Genomic DNA, 22,520 nt, shown 5'->3' on the forward strand with positions numbered 1-22,520 from the left:
ATGATGAGTCAACATATATCAGTGCCACTAAGACACAAATCTGCAATATAAAAAAGTTGTGAGTCGTTAAACACACGTTTTGCATGTATTAGATAAAGAAAAATATCTAAATGAATCAATCGAGATTTAAGCTCTCTAAATGCTCATAAAACCCAACGAACACATTAATATTTATTGTTTGCAAACAGTGTATGTTATTTTAACATTTATACCAAGCATTCCTGCTGTAAAAATGGACTGTCTGAGGTCTTGCGTGTTTCGAAAGAATATACCAGAAACTAAAAACTTGTTCGACGCCGGAAGTCATGAACCAATATTGCAATAATGTGATGATGTCAAAATTCTACAACGACATGATATGAAAAAGGTGTCATGGCGTAAAAAATAACTCATCGTGTCGACTAAAACTATGATGGCAAGTCATTTTCACAAGAGCATGACGCTAGAAGTTATGTAGATTTGTCGACTTAGATCATGTCGACCAAATATATTTTCGGGAAAAGCCGGAAACATTTACGTCGAGACTTCAACTTAATGTCGTTATGACGAGTAAAATTAAGGTGGGGAAAGCTAAAAAACTATGTCGACATACCATGTTATTTCACAGTAAGTCGATATAGATTATTCCGGCATGACCACATTATTGGGGTGTACCATATACGTTTCCGTAAATAACCCCTGTGTTCCGGATAATCCCATTATCTCGTTATTATCAGATACTGTGCCGACAAAAACTAAATAACAGCATGGTGTCATATACCACCCGTGGTAGATGCCTGGTCATTGAAAACCATGTATGGTACCCCAATGTATTTTCGTGGTAGAAGTATTACGTAGTCATTTCTAAGACTAATGTAACGCCAAAGACTCAAACTAAATACTGTATAGATATTAGCCATTTAATCATAATAATACAGTGAATGCTGGGCATTCGTCCTAGCCTATTTTTCACACAGGCGGACATTCATTCCTATGTTTTTTGACAACCTGGACATTCGTGCCATCGTTATTTGGACAATGCGGATAATGGTTCCTACATAATTTTGACAGCCCAGACATTCGTTCCTTCGATATTTGGACAGCCCGGAGATTCGTTCCTGAATAATTGATATCCCGGTCATTATTATCACATTTTATCAAAATAATATGACACTCTGGGCATTTTATCCGGTATTTTAATGTGTCATTATGAAAATATTTTTTTTTTAATTCTCATATTTTGTGTAATACTTTATATTGTTGTAAGATTGTATCGTGATCATGAGGATGATAACGTTAAAATATATAATAATATATCGACTTACACTTTGATCTGTAATTTGCCAAACCTTGCAAAAATCTGTGCGTTAAAACTATATAGGAGTATATATCCGGTCTGTCAAAATAATGTTGGAACGATTGTCCGGGATGTCTAAATAGCGTGGTAATGAATGTCCGGGTAGTTAAAACAACATATTAATGAATGTCCGCCTTGTCAAAATTAGCGTAGAAACGATTTTCCTTGTGTAAGAATTTTCGGATACATAATTAAGTACTTAATATGTTTAAATACATTTGAAATATTTATAAACTTGTATGCTAAACACGAAACCTATTTAGCGGGTACCGCTTAAATAAAACTCCGTCATTACATAGTCTTATAAAGAGTGTTCGTTAGTGTTTGGAATATATATATATATATATATATATATATATATATATATATATATATATATATATATATATATATATATATATATATATATCACCCATAATCACGTTTTAAGAGAAATCAAGGTGCATGCAAAGACGGTTCAGTTTGCCCCACGTTCGTTGTTTTTCACCGTATAAAAAAATTCTTCAATATTGTCTTTTACTGTAAAAGAACATTAATTAAAGTTAAAAGAAAATGACATAACATTTATATAGTTTTCGTGCTTTGCATTTTCTATTGCTTTTTCTTATGATTGAGTCCACACACATTTTACACGTTCGATCGTTCGTGAAAAATATTACAGACCAGCAAACATACCTTTGAGAATTTAAGTTATTTAATAACGTTTTGTGTTATACGACTTGTGTATATCCTTTTTTTTTGTGCAATTAGCAATTAATGTTTATTCTTCAGATCACATTTTCTCTGATGGCAATGGGTATCTTGAATTTGCTTCAAGATTAAATAATATGTATATACACGTATAATATATACGCTAGTGCTAGTAAATAGATCTACTATGTCTTTGAAATATGACTTAGGTGTGAGAATGTTTATTTTATAACCTCTCATCAATGTATTGACTAAACAACACATGCATATGTTTGTCGTTATTGTTACCAGTGTCAATACTCATAAAAATCGCGAATGTAATAAATAAAATTCAACTGGTTTATAATCATCGATATTCTCCGCCAAAGATCTATACACGTTCAGCCTCGTTCTGAAATTCGACGTGTCACGTGATATTTAAAAATAGCGACAGCAGTAGTATTGTGAAACTGGTCGAATGTCTATTCTAACTTGTGAACATCGAACGATCACACAATAATAATAACACACATGGACCCCAAATTTTGATCTTCATATTTAAATAGTGTCCGAAATTCGATGTCTAATGATTAGGAAATTTGTGTATTAAGATGGTGGATCACATACATATCTAGTTAACGAGTCGCTGCATAATACTAGTAATATATGTTACCTACAATCTTCAAATGCGATAAAATGTAAAAACTTTATTTCTTCGATCGTTGAAAAGGAAAACAGGCTTATTTACTGCAATGTTATTTTGCGCACGCTGACGTATAAAGGCATGCTTGATTCATAAATGGTTATAATGAAAACTGTTTCTCAAAACACAGAAAGGTTACTTATCTTAGATGTAGGCGAATGCCGAATAGCCCTTATAGTAGAGCACGACTTGCGTGCATCGCTAAATATCATGTAAGGTTAAAATTATCAAACATACGTTCACACACAGCCGGCATGGCCAGAATGCTCTTGCTAAACTTAGGTTCCATTTTCGTGTCAAGGTGACTAAAACTAGCAGTAAATAGTGCGACAGAAAATGTCAACCACGTCAGGCCCGTACCCAGGCCATGGGCCCAGGGGCCCGGGCCCCCCCCCAGCTGGCTGTCGAACTATGATTTTTTTTTTAATGATCGGCCCACTTCAATTTTTTCTCTCGTGCAAGGGCCCACAGTACACTTTCCCTCAAAACAAAAGAGCAGCTATGTTTTATTGTCCCTGATAAACAAGGGGATTAGCGCTCGCTAATCGAGGTAAGCCCCTAGACAATGCTTTCTTATCGCCTTGTATACACATCCCCGATCAGTCCCCCATTGTGATCATGAATGCTTCATCTATCGATGGTTTATGTACATGTATTTTGATTAGTGCAGCAAATGGAAGCAACTGCTACAGGAGGTTGTAGAATATGGTCTGATAATTGCTGACGCAGGTTTTTTTTTCTTCTTTGAGAAGGCCCTTTCCCCTAGACGTATTTTTCTCTTATAAAAGTTAACTTGTTTGTGTTTGGAAACCTTTTATTTGGGGATTTTTAGGTCCCAATATATACTTGTTACATTGAGATAGGGCCATGAATTTAAACCGGAACAAAAACACTGACAAAGGTATTAAAACTTAGTATTTATCATTTTTGCAAGGAAATCACTGAAAAAGACTACGATGAGATAGTTAACATGTCTGTTGAAAAGAAAAACAGATTCATAAATTTGCCGAGCAACAGATAAGAATTTGGCAGAATTCAGTATTTAAAATAATTCAATGCGGGGAATCACGTGGTCAGATTTGATAAAAAATGGCCGCCGATGCCTCGATTAGATGGAGAAATTGAGTCTTCAAACGTTTTCCGTCAGGAAATCGCGAAATATTCCATGAGTTATCTCCACACTCAGACCAACCAGCCGAAAACGGTTCCGGCTGGCCCTATGATAGGCGTTATCCGATTAAAAACAAGTAAGTAATAAGGTAGATGTACCTGTTTGAAGACTCAATTTCTCCATCGAATCGAGGCATCGGCTGCCTTTTTTTTATATCAAAGCTGACTACGTGATTCCCCGCATTGGTAATTGAGTATCGAGAATTGAGTAATGTCAACCTATTAATGGTTCATTGGTAAAAAAAGAAAAATTGAAACAACAAATCGATCTCATTATATAAGTTAACCTGATCCAGTGTAGAAAAATATTGTATAATTAAATTATATGTTGCATTGAATTTGTTTGAAAACAGTAAAGTAGGTTAAATTGATTATTTAAGTCTTTCATTATTTCCCCCCAAAATTAGGCTTTTTGCGCATTTTTTTTCCTTAAAAAAGGCAAGGTCTTTCCCAAGAAATCTGAGAAAAAAACTGTGACTTTATTGATTTGTGAAAAAAAAATGGTGGAAGCAATACGAGAGTTGATGTGGATAATAGTCAGTTTAAACCTGTAAGTTTCGGAAATCAAAAGCTTGTAGTATTGTTGTGAATTCACACCAATGTTTAAAGCTTAAGACTTCCGAAATGTGCTGATTTACTTGTTATATTCCATTACTTCATATCACAAAACATCGTTTTTATAAGCATAAAATTCACCTGCAAAGTGCCAAATTTAAAAAAGTATATATATAGGGAGGGGGGAACCCTCCCAAACCCTTCCCGGTTGGGCCCCCCCCCCAGTCAAGAAATCCTGGGTACGGCCCTGCACGTATACTATTGTGTTGCCGTCTGGTTAGACATGGATTATCATATGTGTGTGATTGTAGTAAACATGTATTTACATTCCCGAATAAAAGTATCCACTATATATTATTTTGTACTGTACTACTAATACTTTAAGCTATTACTGAAAGTGCATTGTATTGATCTTAGGAAAACTTCCACTTAACTCATAAATTTCCTTTCATTTTAAATCTGTCTGATCAAAGTAATGCCAGCCACGATAGATTGTACGAGGAAGCGGTCGGTTTCGCATGAACGGCGCCCTCTCGAGTGCAGCTTTGTTTTATTGCAGCGACAATGGACAGCTACTTCCTGTACATCGCGTCCCGGTTGGAAAAATTGCGACGAGACAAAGACGCCAACAACCGCTCCGGAAGTTGGTTTGGCGAGCTTAAACAGTTGCAGTTCTGGCGCGCTGCAGCGGCCGAGTGTTTAGCGACTCTTCTGTTCGTGTTCATCGGCACGATGTCAGCGGTGGACATAACGCAGCCTGTTGACGTCACGAGCAAGTTCATTCGGGTATCTATACTAAAACATCGAACTATCGTTGCTTGTAAGCATTCTGAAATAAAAACTTCCAAAGTCGCCGGATCCAGAAATGGCAAAAAAGGTATCAGCAAAGCATACACATATTCGCCAAATACTTTGTTCCCATACATAAGTGCATATATAGTGCATGCAACCTATGAACGCGTCAAACGTGTTGTAAAAACAGTGTATCGCCAGTAATAGCATATAAACCAAGAACAATATAATATGCGTGCTTGGCATTACATTGTTTCCGAATTTCTTCGACGTGTGCCAACACAATGTCACAAGAACGTTCCCAAGTTGACCGTAAATATATGAGCCTCGCCCTAGGAAAACTAGGTTTAATGCATGTGCGTTAAGTGTAGTACCGGATTAGCACGTGCAGTCCGCACATGATAATTATAGACGACAAAATCCGTCCAAATGGTAGTTTTCGTTTGAAGGAAATCTCTTCCTAGCGCAAATCCAGCGGAAAGTCCAGTTATCCCAGACCGCATCGTCGGATACCCACGACTAATAGTTATCCCAGACCGCATCGTCGGATACCCACGACTAAATCATCCCGTTACTCTCCAGCATTAGATAAATGGAGAGTAGCGGAATGGGTCGAACGTGGGTATCCGACGATACTCAGAGCGACACTCATACGCAGATAAGAGGGGCGATGTTGCAGTTTTGTGTATAAAAATCAATCTTACTACAGTGCTAGCAATCTTATACAAGGAGCATCCTCTCAATATTATTTACAACTGCAAATAACATGTGAACCCGACTGATATACACACATGGGCCGTGCTCTATGAAAAGCGGGTTAATGCATGTGCGTAAAGTGTCGTCCCAGATTAGCCTGTGCAGTCAGCCCAGGCAAATAAGGGACGATACTTTCCACTTTTATGATATATTTCGTTCAAAGAAAATCTATTCTTAGCAAAAATCCAGTTAAGGCGGAAAGGCCCGTCCCCGATAAGTCTGTGCCAACTGCACAGGATAATCTGGGACGAAACTATACGCACATTCATAAAAAAAAACTTTTCACAGAGCGCGGCTCGACACATATCATGTATCGCGATATATTTCATTATTTTAAATCCTTGAAAAATTCGTTACCATTTCGTAAAAGAAATATTATTAAAATACGGGCTGTTTGCAGGTCGGGTTGACATTCGGCCTGATGATAACCGTGTGCATCCAAATCATCGGTCACGTGTCCGGTGGTCACATGAACCCAGCCGTCTCCATAGCAATGGCGGTTGCCATGGAGATCAGTCCGCTTCGTGCCGTCACGTACACAGCTGCCCAGTGCCTCGGTGGAATGCTGGGATCCCTACTGTTGAAGGGGTAAAAAGGCTTCACTTCTTTGAATTTAATATTGGGCCGCGCCATGGAGGAGTCATGCTTCATTTATGAGTGGAAAGTGTCGTCCGCACAGGCTTATAAGGGACGACACTTTCCGTCTTACCTGGATTTTCTTGAAATAGAGTCTTACTTTAAAGAAATAATTAAATGATACCGGAAAGTGACGGCATAGATAAAACTGCGCAGACTGCCCAATTTAATCTGGACAACACTTTACGCAAATGCATAAAGCAACGTTTGCCTAGAATGAGGCTCAAATGTTGAGTTTGTTACAAAAAAATGAATGATTCCTCAATTGTTTATTATTGTCATTTGGAATGTCCACTATTCAATGTGGACATAACGCTACAGGTCGGGTCACAAATCTCTGGAAACCAGTTTAAGTCACGCTTAAAGAAGCATGGGGGGGGGGGGCTATTATTATAATTCCTGCTCAAATTTAAGTCCCATCTGCCAGAGCCGTTTTAATCAACCCACTATTAGACATATTAGACTTAAGTCCAATAAAAATACGCCCAGTGTTTGAATATATACAGGTCTTTACTGGTGATAATGTAATTTACAAAATGTCCTACAAGAAGAATGACGTAGATAGATGCGGTTAATGCCAAGTTTGAATGAAATACTTATATAATATTCCAATTTTAGGAATATGCTTTATTATCTAGACTTAAATCTAAGGATTATTAGGTAAAACAGGCCAAGGAGTGTTGTTTCAGGGTGACACCCAGTTATCTCCATGGTAACCTGGGTGTGACGAGCGTTCACATGGGGCTCAGTGGCGGCCAGGGTTTTGCCTGCGAGTTCGTGTTAACCTTCCTCCTGGTCACCTCCGTATTTGCCTGCACGGACACGAACAGGACCCTGTGTGGCAGCCCTTCCCTTGGTATTGGCATCACTGTCGGCGTCTTGCATCTCGCCGGGGTGCGTCCTACTGTAACACACTTAGCGACAATGGCAACTGAAACTTATACTCATACGAGTCGCGATATTAGTCCATTAATTAATAAATCATCATAATCGCGAAAATACGAAGAGCACAGGAACGTCTGTATGAAGGCTCCGATACTGCATTTATACTCATCATGCGCAGGTTAATGTACAGCCGATATCAGTGTTAATGCGCCGCGCGATAGGCAGCCGATATCAGTGTTAATGCGCCGCGCGATAGGAAAACAGGGCTTAATGCATGTAAGTAAAGTATCGTCGCATATTAGCATGTGTTGTCCGCTAATTCTTATCACAGACGTCTTTTTCCGCTCTTATGATTTTTTTCGTTTAAAGTAGTCTCTTCTTAATGAAAATCCATTCTAAACGTTATACGGACTGCGCATGCTGATCTGGGATGACATTCTAAACGCTATACGGATTGCACATGCTCATCTTGGATGACATTCTAAACGCTATACGGACTGCACATGCTCATCTGGGATGACATTCTAAACGTTATACGGACTGCACATGCTCATCTGGGATGACATTCTAAACGTTATACGGACTGCACATGCTCATCTGGGATGACATTCTAAACGTTATACGGATTGCACATGCTCATCTTGGATGACATTCTAAATGCTATACGGACTGCACATGCTCATCTGGGATGACATTCTAAACGTTATACGGACTGCACATGCTGATCTGGGATGACATTCTAAACGTTATACGGACTGCACATGCTCATCTGGGATGACATTCTAAACGTTATACGGACTGCACATGCTCATCTGGGATGACATTCTAAACGTTATACGGACTGCGCATGCTGATCTGGGATGACATTCTAAACGTTATACGGACTGCACATGCTCATCTGGGATGACATTCTAAACGTTATACGGACTGCACATGCTCATCTGGGATGACATTCTAAACGTTATACGGACTGCGCATGCTGATCTGGGATGACATCTTAACGTTATACGGACTGCGCATGCTGATCTGGAATGACATTCTAAACGTTATACGGACTGCACATGCTCATCTGGGATGACATTCTAAACGTCATACGGACTGTGCATGCTCATCTGGGATGACATTCTAAACGTTATACGGACTGCACATGCTGATCTGGGATGACATTCTAAACGTTATACGGACTGCACATGCTCATCTGGGATGACATTCTAAACGTTATACGGAATGCGCATGCTCATCTGGGATGACATTCTAAACGTTATACGGACTGCACATGCTGATCTGGGATGACATTCTAAACGTTATACGGACTGCACATGCTGATCTGGGATGACATTCTAAACGTTATACGGACTACACATGCTCATCTGAGATGACATTCTAAACGTAATACGGACTGCGCATGCTCATCTGGGATGACATTCTAAACGTTATACGGACTGCACATGCTCATCTGGGATGACATTCTAAACGTTATACGGACTGCACATACTGATCTGGATGACATTCTAAACGTTATACGGACTGCGCATGCTGATCTGGGATGACATTTTACGCACATGCATTAAGTTTCGTTTTCCCAGAACGAGACTTAAATGAGTCCCGTTCTGACACAACTGGGCATAATGCTTGTGCGTAAAGTGTCGTCCCAGTTTAGCCTGTGCAGTCCACACAGGCTAATCAGGGACGACACTTTCCGATTTTATGAAATTTTTCGTTTAAATGAAGTCTCTTCTTAGCAAAAATCCAATTTAGGCGGAAAGGGTCGTCCCTTATTAGCCTGTGTGGACTCCACAGGCTAATCTGAGACGACACTTTACGCACAAGCATTATGCCCAGTTTTCTCAGAACGCGATTTAAAAAGTTATTGGCATGCGCATTTTTTCCCGACTCTTGTCTGTTTCCTTTCGGTCATTAGTCTTGACATGTTTTGATTCCACTTAATTGAGAACGTTTGAGTGAAGTACCATTTCCGATTCCACGCGTCTGGGTTGGTTCACAGAATAAATACATGTATATGTATTTAAAACTGCCACATCTTGTTATTTACAGAAAGCTTCGCTTGGATTTGAAATAATTTCACAAAAATGTGTTCCTCGGTTATATATTTACGACAATGCTCAATACATCTACATGTATTTGAGCCTCGCTCGGGGAAAACCGGCCTTAATGCATGTGCGTAGTGTCGTCCCAGATTAGCTTGTTCAGTCCGCACAGGCTAATCAGGGACTACACTCTCCGCCTTTTTTGTTATAAGTAAGCCTCTTAGCGGAATCCAGTTAATGCAAAAAATGATCGTCCCTTATTAGCCACTGCGCATTAAACGCATTAAACCCCGTTTTCCCAGAGCGAGGCTGATTTTAAATCGCATTGACCGTTCTCTTTGGACAGTCACTCATAATGACTCGTACATCGTGGGGTGTTTTAGATCCCGTTCACAGGTGCCAGTATGAATCCTGCCCGCTCCCTCGCCTCCGCAGTCGTCTCGCGGGACTTCACGGATCTCTGGGTACGGACATGACGCATTAAAGATTCAAATAGTGTGACTACTTTATTTTTTTCATTATACTACTGAAATATATTTTAGTAGAACCCCGGGTAAATATTTTTTAGGAGAAAAAAAGTATTTATGGGCGTTAATATATGTTTTAATTAAGTCCATTAGTCCAATATTAATAATTATTAATTATTTATTACATGAACTGTCAGTTTAAAAGTCAAACAGAAAGTTTGAAGTTACTTAGCCCAAAAATTGTATTATAATAACGTATAATAATATATAAACGCTATAATACAATGTTCTTGTGTGTGCATCTCACACAGGTGTACTGCAATTACCGGTATACCATGTTATTGTGTACGCATCTCGCTTAGGTGTACTTCCACTATACCATGTTCTTGTAAACTCCTCCTTAACACGTGTACTGGGTGGGCCTCCATTATATAATGTTATTGTAAACGCGTTTCCCACAGGTGTACTGGTTGTTACACATCTATACCATCTTCTTGTGTACGCCTTTCACGTACACTAGTGGTACACACCTTTACAATATTCTTGTGTACTCCTCTCTCACATGTGTGCAGGGTGGGACACCACTATACCATGTTCTTGTGTTGCCTTTACCACTTGTGTACTGGGTGGAACACCACTATAAATTGTTCTTGAGTACGCTTCTCCCACGGGTGTACTGGGTTATACATCACTATTCAATGTTCGCGTGTACGCCTTTCCCATATGTACACTGGGTGGGAAACAACATTACAATGTCCGTTTGTTCGCATCTCTCACAAAAGAACTGGGTCGCAGTGGTGTAGTGGATATAGTGTCCGCCTTGCGATCAGGATGTCATCGGTTCGATCCCCACTGTGGGGGCGTTCTTTAGATTTGCCCCCATAAACACCATGTACTAGTTCTAGTTCCAGGAAACTGGCTCGATGGTGTTTCGAATAAGCCTTAGGCTTTCTATGCAATTGAGGTAAACTAAATAGGTTAAAGCAAAAAGAACTGAGGAAAGGAACCCTACTAGCCTAGCTATCGTTCCAATCCTATAAACTTTAGATGCTTGTACATTATGTTGTAAAACACATTACTGAATAAATATGTTTAAACCAAAAAGAACTGGGTGGTACACAACTATACAATGTTATTGTGTACTCTTCTCCCACAAATGAACTGGGTGATACACCATTATACTATGTTCTTGTGAACGCCTTTTCTACATTTGTACTGGGAGGGACACCACTATACCATGCCCTTGTGTAAGCCACTCCCACAGGTGCAGTGGATGGAAAATCACTATACAATGTTCGCGTGTACGCCTCCGACACAAGTGAACTGTGTGGTATATCATGATACAATGTTCTTGTGTACGCCTCTCTCGAATGTGTTGTGGTTCTTGTGTACACCTCTCTCTCAGAAATACTAGGCGGGACACCTCTACCTCTATACAATGTCCTTGTTTACACCTCTCTCCCAGGTGTACTAGGTGGGACACCACTATACAATGTTTTTGTGTATTCCTCTCTCTCTCTCTCAGGTGTATTAGGTGGACACCACTATACAATGTTTTTGGGTACGACTCTCTCTCAGGTGTTCTAGGTGGCACACCACTATATATTGTTCTTTTCTACGCCTCTCTCTCTCTCAGGTGCACTAGGTGGGACACCACTATACAATGTTTTTGTGTACGCCTCTCCCCTCTCTCTCTCTCGCTCTCTCTCTCTCTCTTTCTCTTTCTCTCTCTCTCTCTCTCTCTCTCTCTCTCTCTCTCTCTCTCTCTCTCTCTCTCTCTCTCTCTCTCTCTCTCTCTCTCTCTCTCTCTCAGGTGTATTAGGTGGACATCTCTATACAATGTTTTTTTGGGTACGACTCTCTCTCTCAGGTGTACTAGGTGGGACACCTCAATACAGTGTTCTTGTGTACGCCTCTCTCACAAGTGAACAAGGTTGGACACTTCTATACAATGTTCGTGTGTTTACCTTTCTCTCTGGTGCACTTGGTTGTACACCACTCAACAATATTTTTGTGTATGTCTCTCCCGCAGGTGTACTTGGTTGAACAACACTATTCATTTTTCTATTTTACGCTTATCTAACAAGTGTTCGGGTGGTACACTGTTATTTTGTTGGTCTACCATATATGCCGTGTTGCTCAATTGGTCGTTGTCGACTCCGGTACTACTCAAAAGATTCTTAAGTTCTGAAGTACATGTATACCACAATATACCCTGGGTGCGGAAGATACGCTTAAAAGCACACAGTCATACTCCGGGATAATTATCCGTACACCGAGTACCTTGTAGAATACTAAAAAGTACCCGGGGTTCTTTTAAGTAGTACCTGTGCCGACCATAACATGTCGAGCTGCAGCAGGAGGGGCACGACTATTCCGTTTGCTTGTGTACACATCATTCTCACGTTTACTGGTTAAGCCACTAAATTCTTTTAGGGTTTCTTCGTACGTTATCCTCGTGAGCATACTGGGTCGATACTTTTTATACCATTTTTACAGGTATACTAGGTGAGACACCACTATACAATATGCTTGTGTATGCCTCTCCCACAGGTGTACTGGGTGAGGCACCACTATACAATGTGCTTGTGTATGCCTCTCCCACAGGTGTACTGGGTGGGGCCCGTGCTGGGAGGATGTGTCGCCGCCGGCGTCTACAAGTACATCTTCCTACCGTACAAGGACTTGGCCACCTTCCCAGAGGCGGAAATAGAACTGGGTACTGCAAAAGATCTTTTCGAGAATATGAAAATTGTAAAGCTTTTCTTCTGTTCACAATACAGCTTACTGATTTTCGTCGAACACAAATGATCATACCATGTAATTGTAAGTTTTGTTTTTTACAGCAAGCTCTGCGGACGTGATTGTGATCCCCAGATCCCACTTCAACGGTGACGTAACGGGGATCAATGGACGCCTGGAGCTATCCATAGACTGAACGCGCCGTGATCATGATTTGCCAGAGCGCTCTCATTGCATGTGACTGATCCGAGTCCTACAGGCGCACGTGTATGTCAATCAGATACACTTTGAATATTCATCAACTTACATTGTGCCTTAGTCATTATCGATCGTTATATGTGTTATTAAACTGCGAAGTCCTGTATATATACGCATTATGTCGTATTTACTTATTAAAACATGTGTTGATAAGTTTTGCATAAATCCGAAATGCGTAAAGTCCATAAAGTTAAATTAAATATCAATGAAAACAAACGCATTCTATTAGAGATAAATTTTACAAAATGACAACTTAAATGAGGCTTACATTACTCTAAAAAATAACCACTAAAATGAGACTTACATTGCTCTACAAGATGACCACTAAAATGAGACTTTCATTACTCTACAAAATGACCAGTTAATTAGACTTACATTGCTCTACAAAATGACCACTAAAATGAGACTTACATTACTCTACAAAAATGACCACTAAAATGAGACTTACATTACTTTACAAAATGAGCACTAAAATGAGGCTTACATTACTTTACAAAAATGACCACTAAAATCTTCCTGTGGCGCAATGTTGGCACTATTTTCAAATATTCAAATTAATTTTGTGCACATCGTATAATATTACTCGATCGTCTTAAATCGTTTATTAATTTCCCAATGTGATGTGTTTTTTGTCATGTTGGGTGTACAGTTATTTTTTACTATTTTGTTTGTGGTATTATCAATTCCATTTATGTTGGTATTTTCCAATAAAAAAATAATAAAGCTTTGATAAAAAAAAAGATTATGTTTAATGTTCTTAATACCTTTAGAGTGTTTTACCGGAAGGAGTATAGGTTTGCCCTCTGTCTGTCCGTCCAAAAAGGGGGACTTTGCAAGTTCTCTTAAAGTTGTTACTTTTATGAAACTTTGCATACTTGGTAACATGTTATGAATGGCTATCCGATTTATACACATATTTATTTATCACCAGAGGTTAAACGGTCTGGTCGCTCTTTCTGCGAATAGAATTTTTTTATTACATTCAATGTTTGAAATATGTACGCCATTTGTCTGTCTCGCCCTCTGATCGTTCATCGGCCCATTCCCAAAATCTGGATACTCAAAAGGAACATGTTGTTATTGTTAATACTTTATATACCCATAACGTGTGATGTAAGGATTATGCAATACCTTTTATTTCTCCAGGGAACTTGTTAAAACTAGAAACACACACAACATTGCAGAAAAAAAAGACAATAAGATATGATATTGAAACATGGTATACACATAAAACATAAAAAGCATAGTTGAGCATCATAATTTGCAGACATCTGGAAAAAAATAAAATAATCTTTAATTTATTGCTGCTTTGCCAACAAGGAATGGTATTTGTTTATGAAATGATACAAATGCATTTTTTTTACTGGACACTACAATCGTAAAGCACAATCTAGTTGTAGGAGTTAAAAGGAGCAGCCTGGGACCCTAGTTAACTCTTTCAGTGCTGGAACCGACTTTTGAAGGCCTTTGCAAACAGTTTGGATCCAGATGAGACGCCACAAAACGTGGCGTCTCATCAGGATCCAAACTGTTTGCTATTCTGATAGTATTCTTTGAAAAAAATCGAAGAAAATGCTAATTTTAGAAATTCAGCAAACGACATTTTAGCAGACGACAAATTTCCCAGCATGCAAATGGGTAATATTGCAATACTGACAAAGCCTCGTTTCAAACGGAAAAGTGCTTCTATATTTTAGTTCTTTCATTTTCTTTGAAATACTTAAGCGTTTTTCAAATTTCAACAGCTTTTTAAAATTTATATTGATATTTAATATGATTTTGATCAAAGTTAATAAAAAAATATTCTTTAGTTTTATCTAAAACCCTGAAAGTGTTTGCACCTTGACAACATCCTGACTTACCATTGCTATCAGATTTAGAAGATGAGTTCCACTTTGTATGTAAATGTACTCAATATATCACTATCAGAAAGAAATATATAAAACCATTTTACTACAATAAACCATCTGTGTATAAATTCCACCAATTAATAAATGGTAATAACACAAATGAGCTATCAATGTTAGCAAAATATGTTAAATACTAGTATGCGTTAAACGCAAGAAATACATTTTTGAACACTACTTTGTAGTATACATTGGGTTTTCCCCCTAAACACTGTAATACTGTACTAATACTTGTTATATCTGATCTTGTTAGGCATTTAATTAAATGTTATAACTTGTCATTAAGTAATATATAAATATATTTGTAGTTTTTTATGTATTGTAAACCTATATCTAAACATAACAAATTTTAAACAAAATGTTAAAAACGTGACATCATGTATGTATTTGTTATTGATGTATTCAGACGATGCACTCTGTACAAGTCTCAATAAAGTGTCTTGTCTTGCTATCGTATATGTCGTATATGATAGTCGCTTTGGAAAAACAAGTTACCGTTTTACGTACGTATATGCGCAGTCTGGTGAGACATACGTATAGGCGCAGTCTGGTGAGACATACGTATAGGCGCAGTCTGGTGAGACATACGTATAGGCGCAGTCTGGTGAGACATACGTATAGGTGCAGTCTGGTCAGGAGCTACCCTTTCCGCTAATGAGACCACGAAACCTTGAGTGACTATAGCGGTCAGCGCAGTTCGTGAACAGACTGACTATAGCGGTCAGCGCAGTTCGTGAACAGACTGCGTGATTACACACTCTGGGTGACTATAGCGGTCAGCGCAGTTCGTGAACAGCTGCGTGATATGAGACAACAAAACCTTGAGTGACTATAGCGGTCAGCGCAGTTCGTGAACAGACTGCTTGACGAAACCTTGAGTGACTATAGCGGTCAGCGCAGTTCGTGAACAGACTGCTTGACGAAACCTTGAGTGACTATAGCGGTCAGCGCAGTTCGTGAACAGACTGCTTGACGAAACCTTGAGTGACTATAGCGGTCAGCGCAGTTCGTGAACAGACTGCGTGATATGAGACCACGAAACCTTGAGTGACTATAGCGGTCAGCGCAGTTCGTGAACAGACTGCGTGATATGAGACCACGAAACCTTGAGTGACTATAGCGGTCAGCGCAGTTCGTAAACAGACTGCGTGATATGAGACCACGAAACCTTGAGTGACTATAGCGGTCAGCGCAGTTCGTGAACAGACTGCGTGATATGAGACCACGAAACCTTGAGTGACTATAGCGGTCAGCGCAGTTCGTAAACAGACTGCGTGATATGAGACCACGAAACCTTGAGTGACTATAGCGGTCAGCGCAGTTCGTAAACAGACTGCGTGATATGAGACCACGAAACCTTGAGTGACTATAGCGGTCAGCGCAGTTCGTGAACAGACTGCGTGATATGAGACCACAAAACCTTGAGTGACTATAGCGGTCAGCGCAGTTCGTGAACAGACTGCGTGATATGAGACCACGAAACCTTTAGTGACTATAGCGGTCAGCGCAGTTCGTGAACAGACTGCGTGATATGAGACCACGAAACCTTAAGTTACTATAGCGGTCAGCGCAGTTCGTGAACAGACTGCGTGATATGAGACCACGAAACCTTGAGTGACTATAGCGGTCAGCGCAGTTTGTGAATAGACTGCGTGCAATGAGACCACGAAACCTTGAGTGACTATAGCGGTCAGCGCAGTTCGTGAACAGACTGCGTGATATGAGACCACGAAACCTTGAGTGACTATAGCGGTCAGCGCAGTTCGTGAACAGACTGCGTGATAGCGGTCAGCGCAGTTCTTGAACAGACTGCGTGATATGAGACCACGAAACCTTGAGTGACTATAGCGGTCAGCGCAGTTCGTGAACAGACTGCGTGATATGAGACCACGAAACCTTGAGTGACTATAGCGGTCAGCGCAGTTCGTGAACAGACTGCGTGATATGAGACCACGAAACCTTGAATGACTATAGCGGTCAGCGCAGTTCGTGAACAGACTGCGTGATATGAGACCACGAAACCTTGAGTGATTATAGCGGTCAGCGCAGTTCGTGAACAGACTGCGTGATAGCGGTCAGCGCAGTTCTTGAACAGACTGCGTGATATGAGACCACGAAACCTTGAGTGACTACAGCGGTCAGTGCAGTTCGTGAACAGACTGCGTGATATGAGACCACGAAACCTTGAGTGACTATAGCGGTCAGCGCAGTTCGTGAACAGACTGCGTTATATGAGACCACGAAACCTTGAGTGACTATAGCAAAAAGCATGTTGATGCAGGTTTTTTTTTGAAGAGAAGTTTGTTTAAGATCAACCATAAAGTTATACGGTAACTGATAGCGCGTTTTACGACATCGGGTTTAGGGCGGGAAAACAACTCGGGTACAGTCTAATATCGACCTGTAGTGCGTTCAGTTACAGCGAACGTTCGCCAATGATCGTTCGTTTCCGATTCGGTCTTATTGAACGATAAGTTCGGCGCGAATGTTTCAAGATGGCGGCTCCCAGAGAATTGATTGCGATTTTGATGGAGGAAATCGCTTATAACACAGAAAGTACTTAACCAATAAAATACACTATGTTTATAATCCAATTCATTTTATGTACTACAAAAGAAATGATTTTTTTTTTCGAAGTTACACTGAACAACAACAACAACTTAATTGTCCGCCATCTTGGTTTCGCTAGCGAACTATAGCGAACTACCTCCCGAGACGGTTCGCTTCGGTTCGCGAACGTTCGCGACGAACCAAGCGTTCAATAGCGAACGTTCGCGGACCGAAGCGAACTATTGCGAACGTTCGCTATAACTGAACGCACTTCTGGTACGTTTAAGTATATTTACCGTACCCGGTTTACATATAAGTAGTTCCCGAGACGACAATGACCAATCGAACATAAATAAGCACGCAGCTCGAGTTCAATAATAACTGTGTGGGCATCAACAAGATTTGCAAACAACTCAAAGATATCGCAACACTGGTGCGTTCACAACAAAAACTTCACCATTTATTTTAAATGAGTGTGTAGAAATGTATTGTTGATTTTAAATAGCATCACTAAATACTTTTTGTTCAAACACACTATTAATTTATTTTTTAAAAACATCATTTCCCATTATTCTTATTACTTCTTACAAAGATCTAGTAAGACACGTTTATTGATAGATCTTTTTTTAACAAATGAAAATAAAACATGTATTACATGCATACTTTGATAGGCTGATATCAACTTCAAGACAACATGTTCTGTTTATAATTTGATTAAAATTGATGTCTTCAAGCAAAAAAAAAAGAAAAATCCCCATAGACACTTTTGAAGTAATATGTTTAGAGATTTCCCCGATTAATAAAGTAAAATAGATGTAGAAATATATCGCAGATTTTGAAAACATTCAATCTTAACACATGCCACAGTTTAACAGAATGACAGTCGTGTGGCATTTACTTTCCCGCTTAACCTTTTCTATAAATTATGTCGGAGTGCAATTGGAATATTTCGAAAAAAGTTTTTTCAGCCGATCAGACCTATAGCTTAATTTAATCAATTTAAACACATGCATTTTATTTAAACACTATACAAAATTGAATGCAACATTTCCACTCACGGTTTTATAAAAGACGAATTATAGGTGTATGTGTTTATTGTTTGCCAATTATTAATGGCCTATATGCAATACTTTGCGAGTATATTTATTTTAAAAGAAAAAAAACAGAAACTATCTACCGGTACTTTGGGTTTATTGTCACCTTTGCGTGTACATTATAGATTCCATGATTAGTTGAAGTTATGGAGGCGTTTCGTATAAATTTATAATAATATTGCGTTTAACCATTTCCACGTGCAAAAATACGAAATTTGATCAAATTTAAAATTATAAATCAAAATCTTAACTTAAAACAGAGATATTCAAGTTTGACAAGTGTTGCGTTAGAAAAGTCCCTAAGTGTAGATCTTTGCTTTGGTTGTAAATGTAAGGTGCAATATACATACATAAAAACATCTATTATATTAAGCAAATGCAAATTTCATGATTCACTTTTTTTTGCAGTTACGAAGTGATGTGTGTTAGATATTTTTGTTACTAGAGGTAATCTTTAGTAACGAGTAGGTTAAAACATAGCGACATTATAGGCGTGTCACGTCTGCCTATTACAAGTAATAGTTTTGCAGTTTATGGTGAAAACGATCAATTAAAAATGGTATATTTTTGCTATATTTCAAATAAATATGGTAAAGATAGTTAATTTAAGTTTGAAGGAATTTATATTTGTTAAAATCATTGTGTCAAAATGGTATGCATGTTGTATTTTGAATTCCCAACCCGTGTTTTAATTCAAAGATGGCGTAAAATGACTCCAAAATGAGAGTTTCATCTTAACAATAGCACGCGGCTGTGTTTACAAAAATATAATTACTTAATTGGTATTAGGAAAAATAATTACGTCTGAAATTTTATTAAATGGAGAATTAGTATTAAGACAAATGGGCGTTCGCAGGAATAATCATGGGGGGTCAATGGGGGGGGGGGGGGTTAGAAAATGTTGAGAATAAGGCCAGATAATGGTTTATCATGAAGAATATTGGAAGGTAACGAGTCAGTGCCCCTTGTCGAAAGTTTACAACACGACTTCTATAACAGTGCGAAAATGGGACAGTGCCTTCAATGAAAATGATTCAAAGAACCGTGCAAACATAATTTCAATTTTGTCGGGAATTATCTTCTGTGATACCCATTGTATTGCACTAAGGGGTAAAGATTCCAAAGCCGGCAATTTGAATGATCTGGTTCGTTTCGAATCGAATCTGGTGATGACGTATTGAAGAGACATATTGAGCTCGCAGGTGACAATGCCAAATATACCTCGGTTCTTATCCAAAATGAACTGATAAGTTTATGTGAAGAGACTGTGAGGGATGAGAGTGATACTGTAGCAAACATTTCAACTGGATTTTAACTCTTTCAATGCTGGAACCGAATTTTGAAGGCCTTTGCAAACAGTTTGGATCCAGATGAGACGCCACAGAAGGTGGCGTCTCATCAGGATCCAAACTGTTTGCTATTTTTATAGTATTCTTCGGAAAAAAAAATCGAAGAAAATGCTAATTTTAGAAATTCAGCAGACGACATTTTAGCAGATGACAAATTTCCCAGCATGCAAAGAGTTAAATCTTAGCGGATGAGACTGCTGATACCTCGAGAACGGAGCAACTTTCTATCGAACTGAGATTTTTCGATGAAGAAAAAACATAAAAGAAGAGTTCCTTGGATTTACTGTACTTGATGAAATGGACGCAGAAAATTTGCAGGGAAAATCGTACCACAGTGCAAGAAGTATGGTCTGAACTTGAGCAAGGTTCGCGGCCAGGTATTCGAACCATGAACTAATTTTATCGAATAAATAATTTTGACCAAGATACAATGCTATGGTACGACATGAGTTAGAAGGATCAATTCAATAGATATCAAGTCAGATTTTCATGATAAGGGAAAAATACGGATTTGTTTCCAGGCGTACGTGAGGCGATAATCATATTACTAACCCTGCCTGCCACCCCCTGTACGGTGCAGCGCTCATTTAGCACGCTGAGACGAGTGAAGAGAAGGATTGTATCAACCATGTCCGACGACAGGCTCTCAGAATTATGCATCATGAGCGTTCACAGGAAACGGATCAACACCGACAAGAATAAGAGTCGTGTTCTGAGAAAACTGGGCTTGATGCATGTGCGTAAAGTGTCGTCCAAGATTAGCCTGTGCAGTCCTCACAGGCTAATCAGGGACGATACTTTCCGCTTTTATGGCATTTTTAGTTTTAAGGAAGTCCCACCTTACCGAAAATTAAGTTTAGGCGGAAAGTGTCGTCCCTGATTAGCCTGTGCGGACTGCACATGCTAATCTGGGACGACACTTAACGCACATGCATTAAGCCCAGTTTTGTCAGAATAAGGCTCATATGTTCATACAAAAAACATAGAGACATTCTGCAGACTCACGTCTTCTTCAATTCTTATTTATGGACTGATTGACATGAATGTTAATTGATTGATTTCTCCCCTCGATTTCGCACAAATTAATCATGATTTTTTTTTTACATGTAAATGTGAGTTGGTGTTCGTGTGAAACTTACCTGACCAAACTTGTCTACTAACATTTCCGCTCACCGATTTTCCACGGAGGGGGGGGGGGGGGGAGGGTCCCATGTGCGGACGTCCATGCATAGACATTTCTTATTTGTATTAATTTATAGTTAATTTAGCATCGTGTTGTGCAACAAGTTACGACTAATTTACATGTGCACCTTTATATTAAATTATCCTATTCAATCGATAATAGTAAATAACCTTAACTTTTAAAGTGTCGTAATTCTTTTAAATCTATGTTTCTTATTTTATTCACCTTATGATGCGTATAGTATATTATTAAAAGTATCCATATCTGCAAAGTTGTGTCTAATATTAAATATATTTCATCAACTCTCGAAATTATATTTGAAGGAAGTTTCATCTTATCTAAAATCCAGTGTAGGCAAAAACTGTAATCCCTGATAAGCCTGTGCGGACAGCAGAGGTTAGTGTATGCAGAAACTGTAATCCTCGATAAGCCTGTGCGGACAGCAGACGTTAGCGGGCCAGTGTATGCAGAAACTGTAATCCTCGATAAGCCTGTGCGGACAGCAGAGGTCAGCGGGCCAGTGTAGGCAGAAACTGTAATCCCTGATAAGCCTGTGCGGACAGCAGAGGTCAGCGGGCCAGTGTAGGCAGAAACTGTAATCCCTGATAAGCCTGTGCGGACAGCAGAGGTTAGTGTATGCAGAAACTGTAATCCTCGATAAGCCTGTGCGGACAGCAGACGTTAGCGGGCCAGTGTATGCAGAAACTGTAATCCTCGATAAGCCTGTGCGGACAGCAGAGGTCAGCGGGCCAGTGTAGGCAGAAACTGTAATCCCTGATAAGCCTGTGCGGACAGCAGAGGTCAGCGGGCCAGTGTAGGCAGAAACTGTAATCCTCGATAAGCCTGTGCGGACAGCAGAGGTTAGCGGGCCAGTGTATGCAGAAACTGTAATCCTCGATAAGCCTGTGCGGACAGCAGACGTTAGCGGGCCAGTGTATGCAGAAACTGTAATCCTCGATAAGCCTGTGCGGACAGCAGAGGTCAGCGGGCCAGTGTAGGCAGAAACTGTAATCCCTGATAAGCCTGTGCGGACAGCAGAGGTCAGCGGGCCAGTGTAGGCAGAAACTGTAATCCTCGATAAGCCTGTGCGGACAGCAGAGGTTAGCGGGCCAGTGTAGGCAGAAACTGTAATCCTCGATAAGCCTGTGCGGACAGCAGAGGTTAGCGGGTATGCACGATTTTATATGTGTTAAATTGTAATAATTATATGGATAAAAATATGTTACAATAATACAAAATAGGCAAGAAAAATTATACATTGAAGACGAATTTCATAAAATGCAGCAAAGACAAATTAGCGCCCCGAGCCGATTGTGACGAAGATATTTCGTACATATTTTTCTACAATAACCGAAGCATGTGTCTTTTTATTAGGATCGTAGTTAGTGTTCGTGTGTCGTATGAGTAGATATCGTTGCAG

At 39.5% G+C, this 22,520-nt stretch overlaps 1 protein-coding gene across 1 annotated transcript in view; it reads left to right on the forward strand.

The window, feature by feature from the left end:
* The window catches only part of LOC127860200 (aquaporin AQPAn.G-like), a 29,833-nt gene extending 14,460 nt beyond the window's left edge, over window positions 1-15,373 (forward strand). The window contains exons 2-7 of the mRNA XM_052398128.1: window positions 4,993-5,219; window positions 6,382-6,569; window positions 7,307-7,511; window positions 9,934-10,014; window positions 12,625-12,736; window positions 12,864-15,373. Of these exons, the coding sequence (XP_052254088.1) occupies window positions 4,998-5,219; window positions 6,382-6,569; window positions 7,307-7,511; window positions 9,934-10,014; window positions 12,625-12,736; window positions 12,864-12,955 (900 nt within the window). The 5' untranslated portion in view covers window positions 4,993-4,997 and the 3' untranslated portion in view covers window positions 12,956-15,373. The remainder of the gene's footprint in view (window positions 1-4,992; window positions 5,220-6,381; window positions 6,570-7,306; window positions 7,512-9,933; window positions 10,015-12,624; window positions 12,737-12,863) is intronic.
* The last annotated feature ends 7,147 nt before the right edge of the window (window positions 15,374-22,520 follow it).

The sequence above is a fragment of the Dreissena polymorpha genome, chromosome 15 (genome assembly GCF_020536995.1).
Source record: "Dreissena polymorpha isolate Duluth1 chromosome 15, UMN_Dpol_1.0, whole genome shotgun sequence".
Classification (NCBI taxonomy): domain Eukaryota; kingdom Metazoa; phylum Mollusca; class Bivalvia; order Myida; family Dreissenidae; genus Dreissena; species Dreissena polymorpha.